The sequence below is a fragment of the Manis javanica genome, chromosome 10, assembly GCF_040802235.1.
Source record: "Manis javanica isolate MJ-LG chromosome 10, MJ_LKY, whole genome shotgun sequence".
In the NCBI taxonomy this organism is placed as follows: domain Eukaryota; kingdom Metazoa; phylum Chordata; class Mammalia; order Pholidota; family Manidae; genus Manis; species Manis javanica.
Genome location: NC_133165.1, coordinates 100,733,762 through 100,752,662, shown reverse-complemented (window position 1 = coordinate 100,752,662; position 18,901 = coordinate 100,733,762). Strand labels below are relative to the sequence as shown.

Genomic DNA, 18,901 nt, shown 5'->3' with positions numbered 1-18,901 from the left:
GAGCTCGAAATCACCGTGGAAGGATACTGCAGAGAAGTTCTGTGGGGTCACCAGTGGCAATCATTACTGACCTCTTTCTGCTTCTAATTTTGTTGAATTCAGCCTCATTCTCTCTCCTTCCTACTTACCTTTTCCTGGTGTAGTTCCGGCCACCTTCTCTTTTTTTGGTTCTGTGTGGAAAGTACAAGTACATTTTTCAAAGTGTCTTAAAGAGAGCATTTTCTTCTTTGTGATGAGCAATGTGTGATGAACAATGGGGTGGGGTGAGGGAGGAGAAATTAATGAAAACAGAACAGATCATAAATGATGCTACGTACTCACTTATGCTATACATGAGTTATGATTTTGTATGTAGTCACATTAAACAATTAATAAATATGATCACTTTTGCAAACAGTACACATAGAAACATGCAATACCGATTTTGTTAAAAAACCATGTTAAAACATGCTGGTGTGGGAATGAGTATATAACATGGGTCCCTTCCTTTTAGACACCAGCAAGGGACTGACATTTTAAGGGAGTTTGCCCCATGCACTGGTTCCAATAGGTTGGACTTCTAGATAATATTATCATAAGGAGTCAGGGTATAAGTCTTTAATTCTACAATAGTTTCAAAGAAAATATTTTGGTGCACATATTAACTTCTGGGCTGAGTTAAATGCGCTATGCAAGCAGGAACACCAGATTTTATCCCTTAAGGCCATCTAATTTTTATTCTTTCTGATCAGAATCATATTAGTTTAGATACCTGCAAAAGGCATCTGACTTCTGGTATATGTAAGAAAAGACTTGTTTCAAGAAAGAATTCTCTCTCTTTGGATTGATGACTAGTGAGCTGAATCTTAGATAACAAATAAGGACAATTTTAGCAGAGTTTGGGCAACCTGTTTTAGCAACAAGAGATGGGGATTGTGTAATGCATGTGACATTTGGCATAATAAGGGAGCTATCGTGGCCGAGTGACAGCACCTGGTCTGAGGAGCAGAAGAAAGAGGTTATGTCTTTCATGGCCTGTAGGTTCTTAATGTGCTCAATATGCACAAAATAAATCTGTACATGCAAGGAGAAAACATCCTAAAGAAGATCCTGAGAAGAATGTCTACACCCTGTGGATGATTCTAGAAAGGATGCCAGTTTCTCCTCCTCAAGGAGGAAGAGTGACAAGACAGAGCACTTTGGGGTCTTCATGTGAAGATGCACATAATTTTGGTTGCCTCCCTCTTGGGGGCCACTTGGCTGGGCAGACACATGATCTTTGAGAAGCCTGTCATTCTTTTAATCCTGTTCTCTTCCTTAGGTTTACATGGATATAAAAGCAAGCTCACCTGTTGTGCGTCGCTGGACACCTCCAGTTGCTAGTTTCACTGCAACTATACTCCTTATGATATTGTTGCCACCTGGTGGACAAAAGGCTACTAAGGTGGACAACAGGCTGGTCCTGTTGAGCCTTGGGAGCCACCAAACCCTCCTGGGAACTCTTGCAGAGGAGGTCCTGGAGGTGTTTGATGGTGACATAGTTCAAGTTGCTCATATCCCAGGACTGCGGTGGGATCTGCTCCCTGCTCTCACGAGAAAGACGTGGGCTTTGTTTGCCTTTAGCTATGTGTGAAAAGCCCTGCAAAGCCCTCAGGCCCTTGGAGACAAGCCTCCACAGTGCTAAGAAGTGGGCATAACAACTTGAGCATAATTGAAGGGTTTTATAAGTGTATGATGTGCCATCCAAATCAGATTAATGTGAGAGGGTTATATAAATACGATGTTTTATTATTGTTATTATAAACCTATCACAACTGCGGTCATCCAACTTCTCTATAGGAGTTAGGTTAAAGCTCACAGCTTCAGCTGAGGCTGAATCATGCCAGGAGGGGTGTTCTGTATTTGCAGCCCAAACAGGTGAGGCAGTGTTTTTACTCACCTTCTGGATGTGGGGCTGGGGCCGGGACCGGAGCTGGGGCTGGCACTTCATTTTCTAGAAATGAAAAGAGTAATGGAAGAGTTACTCCCACAGTCCCAGGCTGTACTCAATGCCAGGAAGCCATCTCACCTGTGCCGACAAGAGGGACAGAGCAGGAAAATCATCAACCTGTGGCATCAAGAGGCCCAAGACACAGTGCCTTTTGGTGTCTGGTGTGAGATGATGATCTAGATGGTATTACATAGATTTCCAGGAGGCGGCATAGTGTAGGTGTGGACAGAGCACAGGTGAAATGGGAACCTAAGTGACTTGCCACTTAGGCAGCAGGCAGGGCAATTAAGGCACTCAGGTTGTTTCCCTTCTCTGGAAAAATGGACACAGTGACAGCTATTTTATATGCATAGGTTGCTGTGAGGATGAAGTAAGACACAGTGAGTGGCATGCATGTCCCTTAGAGTCCAGGTGCTCACACCCCATACAACCTAAGGTCAAGTCAGTGCTCAATAAATGAGACTCCACTTTCCCTGGAATGAAAGGATGCCACAGCATCTTGACATCATCTTGCCCTCATGAGACAGACTTTCTGAATGATGATGAGATAAAAGTCCTCTGGCTTTGCAGTGTTTCCTTTTATTAGAAGGCAAACCACTGTTCACGGAGAAGCCGAATCAGCCCATCTTCCAGTTGTTTCTGGAAGTTCACATGCTTGGAGTAGATTTCCATCTACACTTATCCAAGATTTTCAGAGCTCTGGTTTTGAGGGTTAATACCTGGCTTTGGATATCCAGAATTACAGAGCAGTCTGGCAGTGAAGTCTGTTAAAGGAACTTCTCTTAGAGAATATACTATGTCCAAGCAGCTAACGGCACGTCCAATGACCCAGGGGCATAGAATTGCCCCTGCTGATTCCCATGGGTGCCCACGACTGGGAATTTGTGATGTGTGTGTGAACCAGCCGCTCCCACTCCAAGGAAGAAAGAGGCAGCTAATGAAGGTGATCTCTTTTAAAATTATTTTCTGCTTGATACATCAGTCCTGAAGAAAAGTTTTTGTATTACAGGCACATTGGGGCACCCCAGGAGTTTTCTGTTTGTCTGGTTCTAGGGTTTTCCACATATTTTTCACAAGTGGCCCTTTCCAAGCAAAGAAGACAGTACCTAAATAAGCAGTTTAGCCCAACAGTCATCTTTATGTGCACACCAAGTATCCTATTTCAGTCTAGGCAGGCTGGAATGGGCACAGAAGAAGGAAGTGACTGCAGCGTAACAGAAAGCAAGGAAGGAGGGGCACAGGGCTGCCAGGATGTAGCAATGTTTTCTTTCATCACTAATTTTTTGTGCTGGGTGTAAATTCCAATTCATGGTTTAAGAAAAAACAGCTATTTTCATTCACATGGCTGTAAACTACTGTTTACTAATGAGGAAGAAAAAATATGTATGACCAAAGGAGAAAAAACATAACCTTACAGACTGGCAGAATATAACGTGGTTGGCTGTGATGGGGCTTGAAGATACAGTGAGAGAATGAGTCCCCCAAAGATGGCGTTGAGGGAAGTGCCTTAGTTTCTCTGCCATGTCATGGAAAAGATCTGTAGTGCCAGTGTCCATGAGAAGACGAAACCCTTGGTCAAAGCATTTTATTTTCAGAGATCTGAGTGCAGAAATGGACCTGCAGTGTTGACCTACTGGCTTTGGGGTCTTGTTGCAGCACACAGATATCAGAATACAGAGAGTGTGAAGCCAGTTTCTTTGACACACTATCCTTTGGACAGGGCCTTTGTCACCCAGTGCCTGATGGCCTCTTCCTGGCTGTCTCTGCAGACAAGTTTCTCTGCCCTCCAGTCTTGTTCCCCAGCTGCAGGGATTACTTAAGCCACAGCTGTGTTTCACCCTGCGAGGGTGGGTCCCTGTGGCCTCCGTGGTTAGTCTGCACTCTCGGTTCACTTCAAAGCCATTGCCGGCGGGTGCGTCCTCTTCCTCCCTCCTCTTAGTGCACCCTAGGGCCCCTCTGCACTAGAGATGGCTTCTCTTTTCCCCTTCTGACCTTTCTGCCGCTGAGAAGCGTGATGATCTTTCCCCAACAGACCTTTAGGTATTTTTTTCTACCTGTGATTGTGTCAAGCAGACCTAGGTTTGAACCCTGACTCTATGCCTTATCACTTGTGTAATTGGGCAATTCCTTAATCCCTACCAGGCCTGGTGTCCTCCTCTGTGAAATCAGAATAATAAGATAAATGACCTGTTAGAGTGCTAATCCTATGCACATGCACGGCAATAACCATCGCCATTATTGCCTCTTGGCAATCTTGGTCTTTCTGGCATTTCTCTTAAGATTCTCAGAGCTAATTATTCCCTTCTATTCTCCTCCCTTATTGTCTTGGTATTCTAGACTACATGGTAATATTCTATTAAATAATTATTTTCCAGTTTTTTCAGTATGTTTCTTTTCCCTTCCAACTAAGCAAGACGAAGATCCTTTATTCCTTCCCTATCTCCCTGGTGCCCCATTTGATTGCTGAAAACCCATGAAATGCATAGTGAACTGATAGAAAAGAATTCAGAAGGGAGTCCTTGGTGATGGTGCATGAACTAAAACTGACCGCGCTTCCTCATCATCTGTGTAGACAAGGGCCCATTTTGTAAGGAAAGTCATGGTGGCTTAAAATCTTGTTTTGGAAGTCAGGCCAATGGTGAATTCTAATCAGATACATAAAAGAGAATCATCTTGAACACTGAGACGGTAAATGTGTCCTGAATGTGAATTTTCTATTCCCATTGAGTCTGTAGCTCCAATGTTCTATATAAGAGTACCAAAATCAAACCAAAATGAGAATTTAAAGGGTTTAATTCAACTTCCAGCAAATCCCCAGAACTTTGGTCATCCATAACCAACTGTATCAAATAGAACTACAGAAACACTACAGGATATTAATGCCAGTGCATTTTTAGGATGATTGCAGGGCGTGGAAGCAGGAAAATGCATGCCTGCCTACATAGGCAGAGTTAGAACTTCTCCTTCTCAAAATCGTAGAAACCCTATTACTTTACAGCCAGTGGAGAAATAAATAAAGTATGACCGCTCATTGGCACCCACTGCATGCGGGACCTAGCATAAATGTATCCTTTAAGTCCTTAAGCGCTATGCCGTTGGTGCAGCCCTTATCCCCGTTTTGCGGATGGGAATTGAAGCCTTGCGAAGTCCCACAGCCCGTGAGGGGTGGAGCCAGGCTCTCTACCCGAGGTACTGTGGACTCAGGTCCCGGGCTCTGCAGCAAGGGGCTGCACTTCCCTGTCTCAGCTGTTCAAGCTTGTGGAGGCAGAAGTGAGCTGACGGACTTCTCAGAGATTTTATTGCCTTTTTACCCCGCTGCATTGATTGGTCCTATTGTTATGACCACATAGCCTCATGTGGATGCTACCCTCTCTGTAAGAGTGGAACATCCCTCCATTTTCTCATCTAGGCAATGGAATTAATAGCGGAACCTGTCTCAAGGGCTGTTGGCAGGAATGAATGAGATCCTGCAAGGGCAGGAACATGTTAAACACTACATGTTTTCTCTCTCTTTCCGTGGTCGTCGCTGTTACCGTAGTCGTCCTCCGACACACCTGTGAGAACGACACTCAGGCCTTCCCATACGTGCACCTGCCGGGGATCTGCCTTATTTCTGGCTTTGTGGGCTATAACTTGTTAGAACATGTTTGGAATTGGGGTGGGGGCTGAGGAAGCATCTGGGGAACGGAAAAGAGAATATAGGCCCCTCACTCTCCTACTGTAAAATGGCAATAATAATTGACCTTGATAAAGTTTTCAGATATTACAGTTTGATCGACCAGTCGGTCCTGGTGGGACAGAAAGGATAAGAAGATGACTTCTCAGCAATGTTCACGGCACTTGAAATGAGCATTCCAGCTGTCCTAAGCCTGGAGAGATGGGGAACCAGGAGCAGAGTAGGACAAACAGCGCGTGACTTGGACTGAAAATGAAACATTGCCGGGAAACCTCCCCTTTGCCCTTAAAGGAACCGCTCATACATCACTTACTTTAACTACAGACAGGTTCTGTCATGCCCAGCTGCACTCATGCCTCTAAAAATCATTTGCATATTCCCCAAATTCATTAGCTGTCTCTCTAACAATAATACATCCACAGCCATTTGCACAGTACTGGCTGAACAGGGGCAGTGGAAAGATGCACTCACCCACAAGAATTCAGTGGGTGCCCATCATGAATTTAACAAGGGCAGAGGTTTCTACAAGTGGCTGAGAGGAAATAGATGCTCTAAGAAGCTCACTGTTAAACCAACTGTCCTTTTTTGTGAACTTAGTCATCGAACCGGGTGGCTCTGCTCTCTCAAAACCCTTGAGACTAGCCACCTCCGAAGGCCCTCCGGTCCGAAACTGCTGTGTGCAAAGAAATCACCTAGAGGTCTGTCCAAGTGCAGATTCTGATTGTGGGGGTCTGTCACGGCGTTTAGTAGTCTGCATTTCTAACAGTCTCCAGGGTATGCTGACGCAGCCAATACATGACCCACAGTTTGAATAAGAAGCCTCGGAATATACCCCGAATCTCACCGAATCCTCTCTCATTACAAATGTGGCTGTGAGTAGTAAAGGGCTTACAGCACAAGGGGATCTCTCCTATCTCTTTGATCATAAGCTTCTTGAGGACAAGGCCTGTCTCCTCCTCCTTTTCAAATTTTGCACAGCAGGTGTTCCATAAATATAGTTGACTGGCAGACTGCTCCTACCAGCACAAAAGCCCCTTCTCATTGTTGCCAAGAAATCAAGCACATCCCCTGGCACTCCAAGGGCCGCTTTCTCCATCTGTGCTACCCACAGAGAACACTATGTCTCCCACTGCTGACCCTTCAACTGGCTGAATAGAATGCTCTGAGGCACTCAACCAACCCCATCACTTCTTACAAGGGCGAGAGAGTGTCGGCCCTCACTGCTCATACACCCCTTACCTTTTTAAGGACTTCCCCCTTTCACCGTCCAGGCTGCATTTTATAGTACATAACCCTCAGTCAACCACCCCAACTCTATTGTCAACTAGCTTGGCCACGTTGCAGTTGCCAAGAGGCACCTGGCCTTAGGAGGCTCTTTAAATCTTTAGATTGAGAGCAAACAGGTATTGATTGAGGTGAGCTCCTGCTGTGCTTCTGCTTATTCAAAAACCAAAGGGAAAATTCTGTGGGACTTTTGCCAGCTGGATAAAGTAGGTTTTTTGTCTCCCTCTTCCGTCCTTGACCATTGTCTCAATTAGAAAACATACCGACAGGATAAACTAAAGCAGCAGGAATACATACATTTGCTGTTTTTAAACTTCCTTTCTTCCTTTTTATTTTCTTTTGAGTAAAGAGAAGGAACCTGGATACTCTGGGAAAAAAATTGCTCAGTGAAATATTTTCATGGACAATATAAAAATCAGCTGGATGCTGAGCCATCAACTAAAGCTAACTCCTTCCTTCTTGGGCAAGAGCAGCTGTTTTTTGATCCTCTAATTCACATAGAGACTTTCTTCCCCTCTGCAATACTGAAATGCTTCCGGAGGGCTTGATCTATGTGTGGTGGGTTTTTCCTGTGACCACCAACTGTAGAAAGCACAGTATGCCACTCATGGCCTGCACAGCAACTGACGGGCACTGGGGCAGCTACTGTAGCCACAGCCCAGATGTGGCCTCTGTGCTCTGCTGAAAGACCCAGGAACCCAGACACTCCATTAATGGTTTGGCTCTCCCCAATGCAGTCCGTTTCTGTTTTCATTGATCAAGGCTTCCATTGCCAGTAAAGTTTTAAGAGTCATGAAGAGTGTTTAAAAGTCTTAAGAGTCATTAAAATTCTCAAGAGTCACCCTGCCTGTCTGTGTGTGTGTCTGTACACCAAAATGATATAAACATCCCAGTTTTCTTCCCATGGGTTCACTGGCTCAAACAATACATTGTTTGTCCTACTTAAAAATATTTTATGGGTGCACATGTGCAATTTAATTGAGCTTTCTGACAGCATAGAGAACCTAATTACATCATGTTGGAATGTTGTATAGGCATAGAAAAGACAGGAAGAACCTCTAGAAACAGTTGTTACCATTAAGTTTGGAAATTGTAGGTCTTTGTGACTTTCACTCACTTTTTTGGGTAAAATAAATATGCTAAAATCATCCTTTGGTCATTTGGGGTGCAGGAAGAAATTGTGTATTATTCCTAATCCTCATTGCTTATTTTCAAAGTCACATTCATGCTTGAAAGAAAATATGTAAATGTTTTATATATGTAAACATCCTGGTGAGTAAGGCTCTATCGGCCACCTCCCATCTTGCTACTTTTGGTGGTATAGCAAGTTATCTTCCTTCCACTATTACATATGTAATAAACACTGTCAGGTGTGTCCCTGTTGATGGTGGGGTCATGGCACTGTGTACATGTTGTAACCCGGGCCCTGTGTGCCTAGACAACTGTCCAATGGAAAGTGCTTTAGTATAAAATATTGTTTGCATGGGGACATTCAAAATGCTTTGAGAAGTTTTGATTACACAAATCATAGTCTTATATGAATCACCAAAACAATAAACAAACATAATAATGTGCATTTGTACTGGCCATATTGCTTATGCAGCAAAGATCGAGGTTTGATATATACTTCATTTACCCTCTGTTCTATTCATTATAGGATATGGGTCCACATATTTTATACCTTGGGATTTAAGGGAATTGCATAGATTTTAGAGGCAATACTTTGTTGATTTATAATAATGATTCTTCAAGTATGAGCTGGGATAGCCAAGAGCCCCTGAGACCCTTCTGGGGAGTCCATGAAGTCAAAGCTTCTTTCATAGTAATATGAAGACATTTTTTGCCTTTTGCCTCACAGTCTTTCACTCAGTGGAATTTTCCAGAAGATATATAATAGGTTATGACATTAATGTTCTGGGTAATAGAATGTGTGCTGGGTATTCCTGTGTTTTTAAAATTTATCCATTTTAATTACTAAGAAGTAAATATTGATAGATACAATGGGGATCAACAAACATATTTTAGTTTTCTCAATAACTATTGAGTGCCAATACATCTGAGGGTAAAAGTCTGAGACCATATAGAATTTATGGTAAATCTTTAAAAATTACTTTGTGTGTGTGCACTTAAAAAATAACACACCTCATTTTGTACACTTCATTTAGGAAAAAATCTGTAGCTTTAATTAACCCAATGAAGGAAACAGTAAAAATAAAAGCCATAAATTGATTTGGACAGCTTAATAACTTATTTTTCTATGTTCACTGTAGTAGAGACAAAAAGCAATAGTGTTTAATAGCACCTCCCCTGTTCAGAATTCAGCTGGCTAACAAACTCACTTATCCACATAACAGCTGCTGGCCAGCAAATTAAAAGCGTCTCAGGAGAGCAAAATGGATTTGTCTCAAGCTCCTCAAGTCCTGCGCTTTAAGAACTCAAGTGCTTTACTCAAAAGAGAAGCCCCTGCCTAGGTCTTCAATAAGCCTGGGAACTGGGACTGGCGGAGGCAGGCCAGGTGCCCAGGGAGCAACATTTAAGGAGGCACTTACTCTCAGGGGCCGACTCTGCACTTGCAAGACCCTGAGAGTGAGTGCCTCCTTAAATGTGGTGCTGCGGTGTCCTACTGGACACTCCATATTGCCGTGCTGCTCAGATTAACGGCCTGCTTAGGGGTCCAATGATGAAGGGAAGAGAGGGGGACAGTTTCACATACTGACTGACAAGAGTAAGAAAAGAGGACCACAGCCTTCTTGCAAGGGATAAAACAGGAAAGCCATGAAAAATGGTACACAATTTCAAAATACAAATAATATACCATGTAATACAAAAGTCAATAATTTGGGCTCTCAGGATATCAGCTGGCACAGTAACTGATACTTACAGTTTCAGACAAAGTTAAATTATATCCACTATACTTTGTTTTTAAAAGCAAGGAGTTATATATTACATTTTGGGCATCTTTCTATGCAAATTGGTTGAAATAATAAAGTTCAAGAACAAAATAAACTCCCCTTTTCCAGAGGATCCAGCTATCTAAATGAGTCAGTTGATTTAATCCACTCATTTACTGTTGCTAAATATTGCCAAAGACTGTATTGTAAGGTTCTGAATAAGTGGAAGTCTAATTGGGCATCAAGTATGTAAGTTTTCAATGACTCTTTATTCAGCTTGATGGAATTTCCCTGAATCTACAGGGGTTTTTCCCTGTCCTAATCAAATTGTTCTTATGTCTTTCTAATTATGCATGTTCCAACTTCAAGATGTTATTCCACACAGGAAGAGGATTAAAATATGGTTAGTATTACCAAGCAACAAATAGCTTCTCACTGTTAACATGGGCCTGGATGAAATGAAACATTTTGCTAAGATCTGGTGACGGCCTCTTCATCATTATTCTTACTCTGTTTCGAAGTTAGAATCAAATGGGGGCTGGAGTGGCATAGATGGGGCAGATGGTGTGGGAAAAGTTTTCCTCAACTTGAAGAATCAAAATAATTTAGCACAAGTCAAAGGAAGTCATTGCAAAAGTGACTTGAATTGTTAAGGATTTCCCCCTTTAGTCTCTCATTTGGTCTTTCCCTGGGGTCTGTCCCACCACAACCACATCACTCATGTGTGATTAGGGTTATCAGATAAATCCCTCAAAGGCCTGCCCCAGGGCATTGCTGGGCCTCATATTGGGTGACTTTTTAAAAATAGAGGAAGGACAGGCCTGATGCCAGGTGGGGTCATAAAAATAAAATGCCGCAGTGGTAACCGGCTCAATCAATCACCCACCATATCCATATGTGGTCATGGAGAGTTCTTTATGTGCTTATTTCTGAAATGCTTAGACCTGAGGAAGACTCCCACAAACCCAAGCTTCATAACCTTCGGTGGCAGATACAGTTACATGTTCAGTGTGCAGGGGACTCTTTCATCTACGTGGGAAAGGCCATGCTCCCACAAGGCAACAGGGAAGAAACAACTGGTTATCACTGTCTAACAGCTGGAGACGCCCAGATGGACATGACACATTCCAGAGGGAACACAACACTGCTCTGGAGTACAAGCCTCTTATTTGATCTGCACTTCTGTGGGTGAAAGCTAAGATGTTTCACTGCAAGTAAAAAAAAAAAGTAAATATGCATGGTGGTGGCAGTAATGGCGGTGGTAACCACAGCAGCTGTTTGGAATGTATTATAAATACTAACAGAAGGTGAGGAGGTGAGCCACGGTTATGGACCTTACAGTAGTTGTTACATGTTGGTGGAAATGCCCTCAAAGTTTATATTAAATGTGAGGCAGTTAACATCATATGCCAGACAATGTTTCTGAGTTTGCTGCTTTAGAAGGGAGATATTTGAGTTAGGATGTGCTAAGTTCTCTTTTGAGCATTTTACCTTAATAATCTCATTTCATTCTTGCAAAGACCAAATAGGTTAGGCACTATTATTATTCTTCACATTTTATAGAGGAGGAAATTGAGGCATAACTAACTTAGTTCATGGCACATCTGTTATGTGAACTGTCTAGAATGTTGCATGAATAGTATACTTTGTTTATGTCACCATGTTTAATAATGAGTATTACTTAATATGCATAAAGAAAAAGTCAAAATACATATTATATGCAGAGCAATTCTAATGACGTCTAACTAAAACAATGAGAAATTAAAATGTAGATGAATATACAAATAGATGAATTTTTAGTTGTAAGTAGAACATTCTGTTCCAAGACATATAGAATTGCATAGAAGGCAAAATCTATTATTTGATGTAAACAAGGAATTCTTGGAATTTAAAGAGAGATTTGAAACTATGGAGATGAAGAATTGGATAATTTTGGAGAAAAAGAAAATACATTAGCTCTAGGTTCTTGTAAATATCTAAAGTACAAGTCAAAAGATGAGTAAAACAAAATCATAAGCTCTAACATCTGACATATTAATAAACATAATTTTGGGTGTTGTATTGATGTGCCGAATTGGCCCATAAGAAGGTTCCTAAGGGACTAAAAAGGGTCAAAGAAAAGTGGATTTCAGACTTGAAAGACAATGAAAGTAAGATTACAGTTAGCTTTTTCTGAACATTGAGACAAAGAAGCATGTGGTTAAAAGATCCTGATCTCTTTCTTTGCCAAATCAACCACTTCATGCCCTTATTTGATGGAATCTAAAATTTTGCCCTGGAAATGCATAAATATTACATTACCCATAATATAAGAATGGAAAGTCCATAAATAATCTGCCCCAGGAATAGGAACGCCCTGAAATTTGGCTTGTTGCCTATCTGTGTGGCTGTCCAAAATAAATGTACTCTTTGTTAATTAAAACTGGGCCTATCCATGCAGAACAGAGCAGACAATATTGTCATTTTGCTATTTTTGGTATTTTGGGGCTATCTGACTGTGGGGATAGGAGCCCTGTTCTCCCTGGTTAGGAGACAGTTTGCATACATGTAGGAAATGAAGTGATAAAGTCTTTCCTTTTCTTTCATAGTTTCATATTCCTAATCACTATGCTTTCAAATTTTAGGGCACTGCTCTTGAGTAAACAATAGCTACTTCATGATTACCCTACCTCAAAACACTGCAATTCAGTAACTACCTGTCTACTTTTTTATTGGGTTTCCCTAGGGTGTAATACTCTTGGACCAACCATGGACTCCAGAAAAGACATCTGTTCTCATCAAGAATTGAGAAGGAATAAGAACAAAGAAGACATGACCACATCCTCTCAGTTACACACATGAAATTAAAATATTTTTCTGCTCATTTTTGATTGAATGAGCTTTAATGCTGTTCCTTATTATCTAACACACCCAAGTATGTCTAGAGAGGAGGTCTAGAATTACCACAGAAGTCATGGACTATCCAGAGTATTTTGTGTCTCTTAATATAGGTTTCAAAGACTAATTAAGGAGTGCAGATAAAAATAGTAATTATTAACAATAATAAAAATTCTCTGTGTGTCCAAAAAGTGCCTATGAATACATTTTGAAACAGTCAGAAGAAATGTAAGGAAAAATACCAGAAATGCTTTCTAGGGCTGTAAAAACAAAAGCACTCATTTCCTTCCCAGGAGCCTCATCCCACAAATCTCTAAAATTTAAAAGACAGATGCATTTGTTTACAAACATGTTGCAAAAACATTGTTTCCTATTGGCTCAAGTTTTTAAAAAGACCATTTTTGTGCCCAAGCATTTCTTAAAAGCAACATCAGCCTGGGTAGTTTATTCCAACATTCATGTTGCTATAAATAAGGAAACTGAATTATGTGTCCATAAGGGACCTAAAATATAAATGTCTCAAAGCCATTTCTCATGTTCAAAATAAAGGGAGCCACTCAGAGAACCAAGGATTGTGATTCCCTTCTTCTCTTTCGTCCCTCCGACCTGACACAGAGCCTGACTGTACCTGTGTTCATCTCAGGAGCTACCTTGCCCCTGACCTCACAGCTCTCCAAAAGGCTCAGGGGGACTGCTTCAGATTGGATGAGAAGCAAGGATAGAACTTGTGTTTGCAAAGTTTTTCAAAGTGATATATTTAGGACGCTTGAGAGGAAAGAATTGGCCAGTCCTTTATTTATCTTCCTAACAGGTGCAGTCAGACAGTCATAAACTCAGGCTACTGAAAAAGAATAATTTTGCCAAGCTTTAAGCCCCTCTAGTCCGCATTTGCCCCAGAGTATTCATTGTTCCACCAGAGAGCTCAAATCTATACCATACATCTCCAGTACAGCATGGCAAACATATTTTTAAAGGGAAAAAATACTGTGGCATTCATTCATATGTCTCCTTTATTTCTCATCCACATCTTTAGCTTGGCCTGAATGAACTACTCAAAGTTTGGAGGAACATAATTGCCCTTGATACACTAGCTCCTCTCTCCTCTGTTCTTTCCCTTAGTTCCTACAAATGAACTTTCCCTCAATTTCAGGGAAAGGTGATATTCTATATATGATGACTTTGCCAAACACAAACTTATGTTGGTGTTTGAAATAGGCCATCCAGTCTCACGCAGGTGGAAACTGAAGGTCAGGGAGTAAATATGAGAGGGAGGTATTCCATCAGCAGGACACCCTTTCTGATGACGACCAAGCCTTGAGCAATGCCGAGAATCAGGCAAAGGTGATGAATCCTGCTCTAGATTCAGATAGCTGTTGGGCTTAGCAGAACTTCCACATGTGAAGAAATCACTACGGATCAAGAAAGAAAGTTACAAAGAAGGAAAAATTATGGACTGAAGACAAATTATTCACCATCACCATATTTCCACCTATTCCTAGTGAAAAAGGCCAACATAGATTAAATAGATCTTGTATGTGATTATAGCAAAAGAATCTGCAGCAACAATACCATACTTTTGATTCCTGAGGTTAGTAGAATGGCCCCTTAAAATTATGGTTGTATAAGGACCTCTATTTTGTTATATGTTTGAGTTTTTAAGAAGAGGTCTTATGTGGAAGATGAGAAAACTATAGCATCTCTCCCAAGGTTTCATGACTGGCACCCAAGGACCAAGGAGGAACTTCCGCCTTTTCCTACAAGTAAAGCATATGAAATATAATAGGGCCTCTCAGCATTGCTCAAGGCATTTCAGCACCTAACAAAAACTGAAATTCTTGTTAAGGCCTCAACTCAGTGTTTTAGATGAAAATATTTCTAGTTAACAAATGTCTAAGTATGATAAAGAAACAGGCTTTAATGTTTTAATCATCACATATTGCAGAGATAAAATTCTGAGGAAATCATCTTTATGGGTTTAGGAGCCATTCATAGTATTTTTAAACCATGAGAGATTCTACCACAGAAGAAAAGCTGTTGCAGTTTTCTAATTTCATGTTGATAAAATTACTTCCTGACAAGAAAAGAGAAATTCCCAGTGAAAGGGGATTTATTTACACAGAATCCAGAGACACTTAACCATGAGGGCTTTTAGCACAGAGATCATGTTGTAGAGGTCTCTGAAATGCCAGGTCACAGTAAGTGCTCAATTAAGAGTTGTTACATAAATGAATGCATCAGCAAAGCAGTCTGGGAGATTCCCACACATCTGTAACTTCCTTCCACATCCGCTCTGTTTGATTAGAATAACTCAGTTTTACTAGGCTTTAGGTTCTGCGTGAATCCAAAGTATAATATAGGTCTTTTATCTGGAACTGACAGTACAAGTAATGTAGTTCTCCAAAGAATAAATACACAACTGATGAGGTGGAAAAGAGGGCGAGTGGGAGTGGTTACTCCCTAAAAATCATGTTTTCTTCCTCCCAAAGGGGTTATTGAGGCAGCCAGAATATTATCAAAGGCCTAAATGAGGCCTGTTGAGTAATTACTTCCACTAGATTTCCTCCTGGAGGTCCAAAGTTATACCTGTCCTTCCTGCTCCTTTTCCTTAGAAGATCCAGCTCCCCCAAGACCTAACGTGAAGCTCCCAGAACTAGGTCACTGTGGACTGGGGGACAGTTGAGAGATCTTGCACACCTCCAGGTGCTGAAAACCCAGTGTCTTTTGAAGAGTTGCCAGGTCCCAGAAGGGCCAAACCAGTCCATGCAGCCTCTCCACCATCACAGCTGGTGGCCATGTCCTTCTTGGGCATGGCTTTTCCAGCTGGAGAAGAGAGTAATAAGATCTGTGGGAGCTGGAGGGACCTGTTCTCTCTGAAGATAGTTCAGAATGACTGAGAAATTAATGTGGTGGCTATCTTTAAAGGGATGCTTATATGGGACAAAACCAACCCCAGTGAGAATAAAATCAATCAGGAGAAGGTGCAAGACCAGAATAGTTTTGGAATGGCCACACCCCTTATGCTTCTGATGTTAACAATATTAAAATGCAGTGGGGTCACCCGGAAAACTTTTCCAGGTGCAGTTCCTTTAAGAATCAGTTCTGCTGAATAAGGAAACAAAATGTCTTTGGACTTCCTCAAAGGATTTAAAAAATATCAGTAACTCTCATTTTATCCCCACTCCCCACTATGCAAATTAAAACTAATCAAATAATCTGAGTATAAAATTACTGTGCTGGGTGTCAGGATGCCTTCAGAGAGTATCAACAGTGCTTTTATAGCAAAAGGAGATGATGGGGACTTTGGTGTCTGTGTTGATTTATTCAAAAGAAAAAAATACATATTTTGGAATGAAGGCTGCTGAAGTTAAAGATATTTTCCTCCTATTTTCCTCTTTGTAGGTCTAAAATTTCATTGCCTCTAAAAGTAGAATGGAGCAGATTGGTTTGTCAGAGAAGAGAGCTATCACATCTAGCAATCAGAATAACTGAATTCATTTTATAGGCTCTACAGTCTGCCATCTGATTTATTAGTTTCTCAGCTTTCTTGTCATTTTTAAATCGAGTTTAAAACAACAGATGCAAATTCATCCAGTACAGGCAGCAGAATTACAACAACATTCTGTCCTCAATCAGGAAACATAGAATGCGTTTCATCCAAATAAGCCTTGAAGAGGCTAGTCAAGTGGCAGATCAAATAAAAAGGACACTTAATACACATGTAAATCATTTGCATTACAAATAAGACACTTTAGCAGGGTTGGACTCGCTGCCTGGTAGTCAGGATTAAGTTCCTGTATTAATGCATGCATTTGGTGTGGTTATTTTGGGTGGAAGACCTCATCCATCAATGCCTTCTACCACTAAGTAAAGCCAGCCTGTAAACTGATCACCACAGCCTGTCAACACTGGTTACTTAATTACATAAAGAAAATACATTTCAACGACTTTTGATAATATGCAGCATTTCATCTTTGGGTTCAACATCTAGCATCTTTTTCAAGATACTTCAAAATAATAGTTGAAAGCAGTTTTAATAATTAAAAATGTAAACACTAAATACTAGTCTGTTGCCTGCTAATCTTTTTTTTTTTTGCTTTTATTTGCACAAGTCAAAAATAGTCACTCAGCACTAAGGAAGACTCACATGAATAAAATAATATTTTAAAAAGATACTCTCACCAGAAATGAAACTCAGGAAACTTGTGTTAACTTGTGTTTTTCATTAGTCGTTCTAGTAGTTTCTAATTCCAATTTATTTCTTATTAATTAATAATTTTTTGATATGATTTTTCAGAGAAAGGAGAAACTATTGGAGCTTCGAAGCAGTTCTTCTAATGAAGAACGTTTTCATATCTTCAGTTTAATTATTTTTAAAAGGCTACATAGTATGAAATTATCTACTCCTCATAACCTCATTAAAGAACACAATCTACCAGTGACATTCAAAGATATTCTCTCTTACTGGAGTGTGATTCTTTTTCTATGCAAGAATTTAATGTAATAACTAATAAAGCTTCAAAAACACTGTTATAAAAACAAGAAGTTCCTGCATCTGCTTATTTTAAATGTCTTCTTGTGAAAAAAAAAAGCAAATCTGGAAATATTGTCACAAATTCCTTTTGAAATCATGATCAGATTTATTACCCATTTAATATTCAAGCCTCTCCCACCCCCAACAAATTGCAAATATATGGTGAACAATTTGTGACTGAACCTAAGAAAACACACTTGAAAATGCAATCTGCTGCTCATCATGAGCAATCAACAGCCTTAAACAACCCTTTCAATTAAATGACATTATAATTTGATCATTTTTAGTCAATATACCTTCATAAACCATCATTATCAGATATTTTTCAGTTGGAATATAGGAATATACTCTTCCTATATTTCTCCTCTGGTCTGTTTCCTCTACAGGATCTTTTCCTAAAATCACAGTGATTTTATGATTTGATAGCCTATTTAAGAAACTGGATCTTTGTCTGAAAGTAAATATCAAAACAAATACACTTTATTTAAAAGCACAACAAAAAGATGTACGAATTAGTCTTACCCTCTTTCTTAATGGGTTCTGGCATGACCACAGTAAAATGTTATTCTCCAGAGAATTTGCTCCCCTCCAGTGCTAGCTGACAGAAACCCCACGAGCAGTGGAGAGATGGTGCAGGTCAGTGTGACAAGCTGTTGGGGAGAAGTCCAGAGCTTTTATAGTGCCTTTCGACAAGTCGTTTTGGCACCTCCCCTTCTTCAGCGCAAGGATGCTGGGACTTGACAGCTACAGGGCCCTTTCTCACATCTGTTGTCTGTACTCTGCTCCCTGACTACTGGAAGGAATCTCCTGTCCATCTCATGTGGCTATGAGAACACCTCTAACTTTCTAAATTCAGCTGCAGCCTCGTGCTCCTTTTTACCCTTCTCTTTTTGTCGGACAGAGAGCCATGTGTCGACTCAGGCTTGCAAAAAGTTCGCCGGGTGATAAAAACTCAAATTAAAAATCCTAATGTGCTAATTCAACATATCCTTTCTTTTTCACTAAGGTTATAAAGAAAGATCTCTATATTCAGATGATAATTTTATGTTCCCACAAGCTCTTTTATTTTTGCCAGTTCTTAATTATTGGGGTTTAATTTTTTCTTTTTTTATTGATATGTTAATATTAATCTGTCAAAATCTGTCAAGCCAGAACTCTATATGGATTATCTTGGCTAATTTTTTTTCCTCCAAGAATAGCAAAGGTTTCTATGAAGGAGTACTTAGCATTGAGCCTTTTTAAAAGAAACACCCTTTAAAAAAAGTACAGGGCATGTAAAAGAATGAAGTACTGGTATATGCTATAACATAGATGAAGCTTGAGAACATTATGCTGAGTAAAAGAGGCAGACACCAAAGACCACGTATCCTACAATTTCATTTATTTGAAATGTCCACGATAGGCAAACCCATAGAGACAGAATGGCAATTAGTGGTTGCCAGGAGCTGAAGGGAGGTAGAACTGGCAGTGACTGCTAAAGGATATGGAGTTTCCTTTGGGATGATGAAAATGTTCTAGAATTAGATAGTGGTGATGGTTGTACAATTTTGTGAATATATTAAAAACCACTGAATTGTAAACTTAAAAACATATGGGGCATACATAAAGTCACATAGTCAGCAAGCCATTGTTTCGTTTCAAGTTGGCCAACAGACACACAAATGTAACTCAAG

At 40.4% G+C, this 18,901-nt stretch overlaps 1 protein-coding gene across 15 annotated transcripts in view; it reads right to left on the bottom strand.

The window, feature by feature from the left end:
• Window positions 1–17,906, bottom strand: part of MYBPC1 (myosin binding protein C1) — a 93,036-nt gene extending 75,130 nt beyond the window's left edge. For all 15 annotated transcript variants that reach the window (XM_073213704.1, XM_073213697.1, XM_073213700.1 and 12 more), the window contains exons 1-3: window positions 17,751–17,906; window positions 1,919–1,972; window positions 129–170 (exon numbers count right to left, since the gene is read on the bottom strand). In XM_073213704.1, the coding sequence (XP_073069805.1) occupies window positions 129–170; window positions 1,919–1,972; window positions 17,751–17,775 (121 nt within the window). In that variant the 5' untranslated portion in view covers window positions 17,776–17,906. The remainder of the gene's footprint in view (window positions 1–128; window positions 171–1,918; window positions 1,973–17,750) is intronic.
• Window positions 17,907–18,901: the final 995 nt, after the last annotated feature.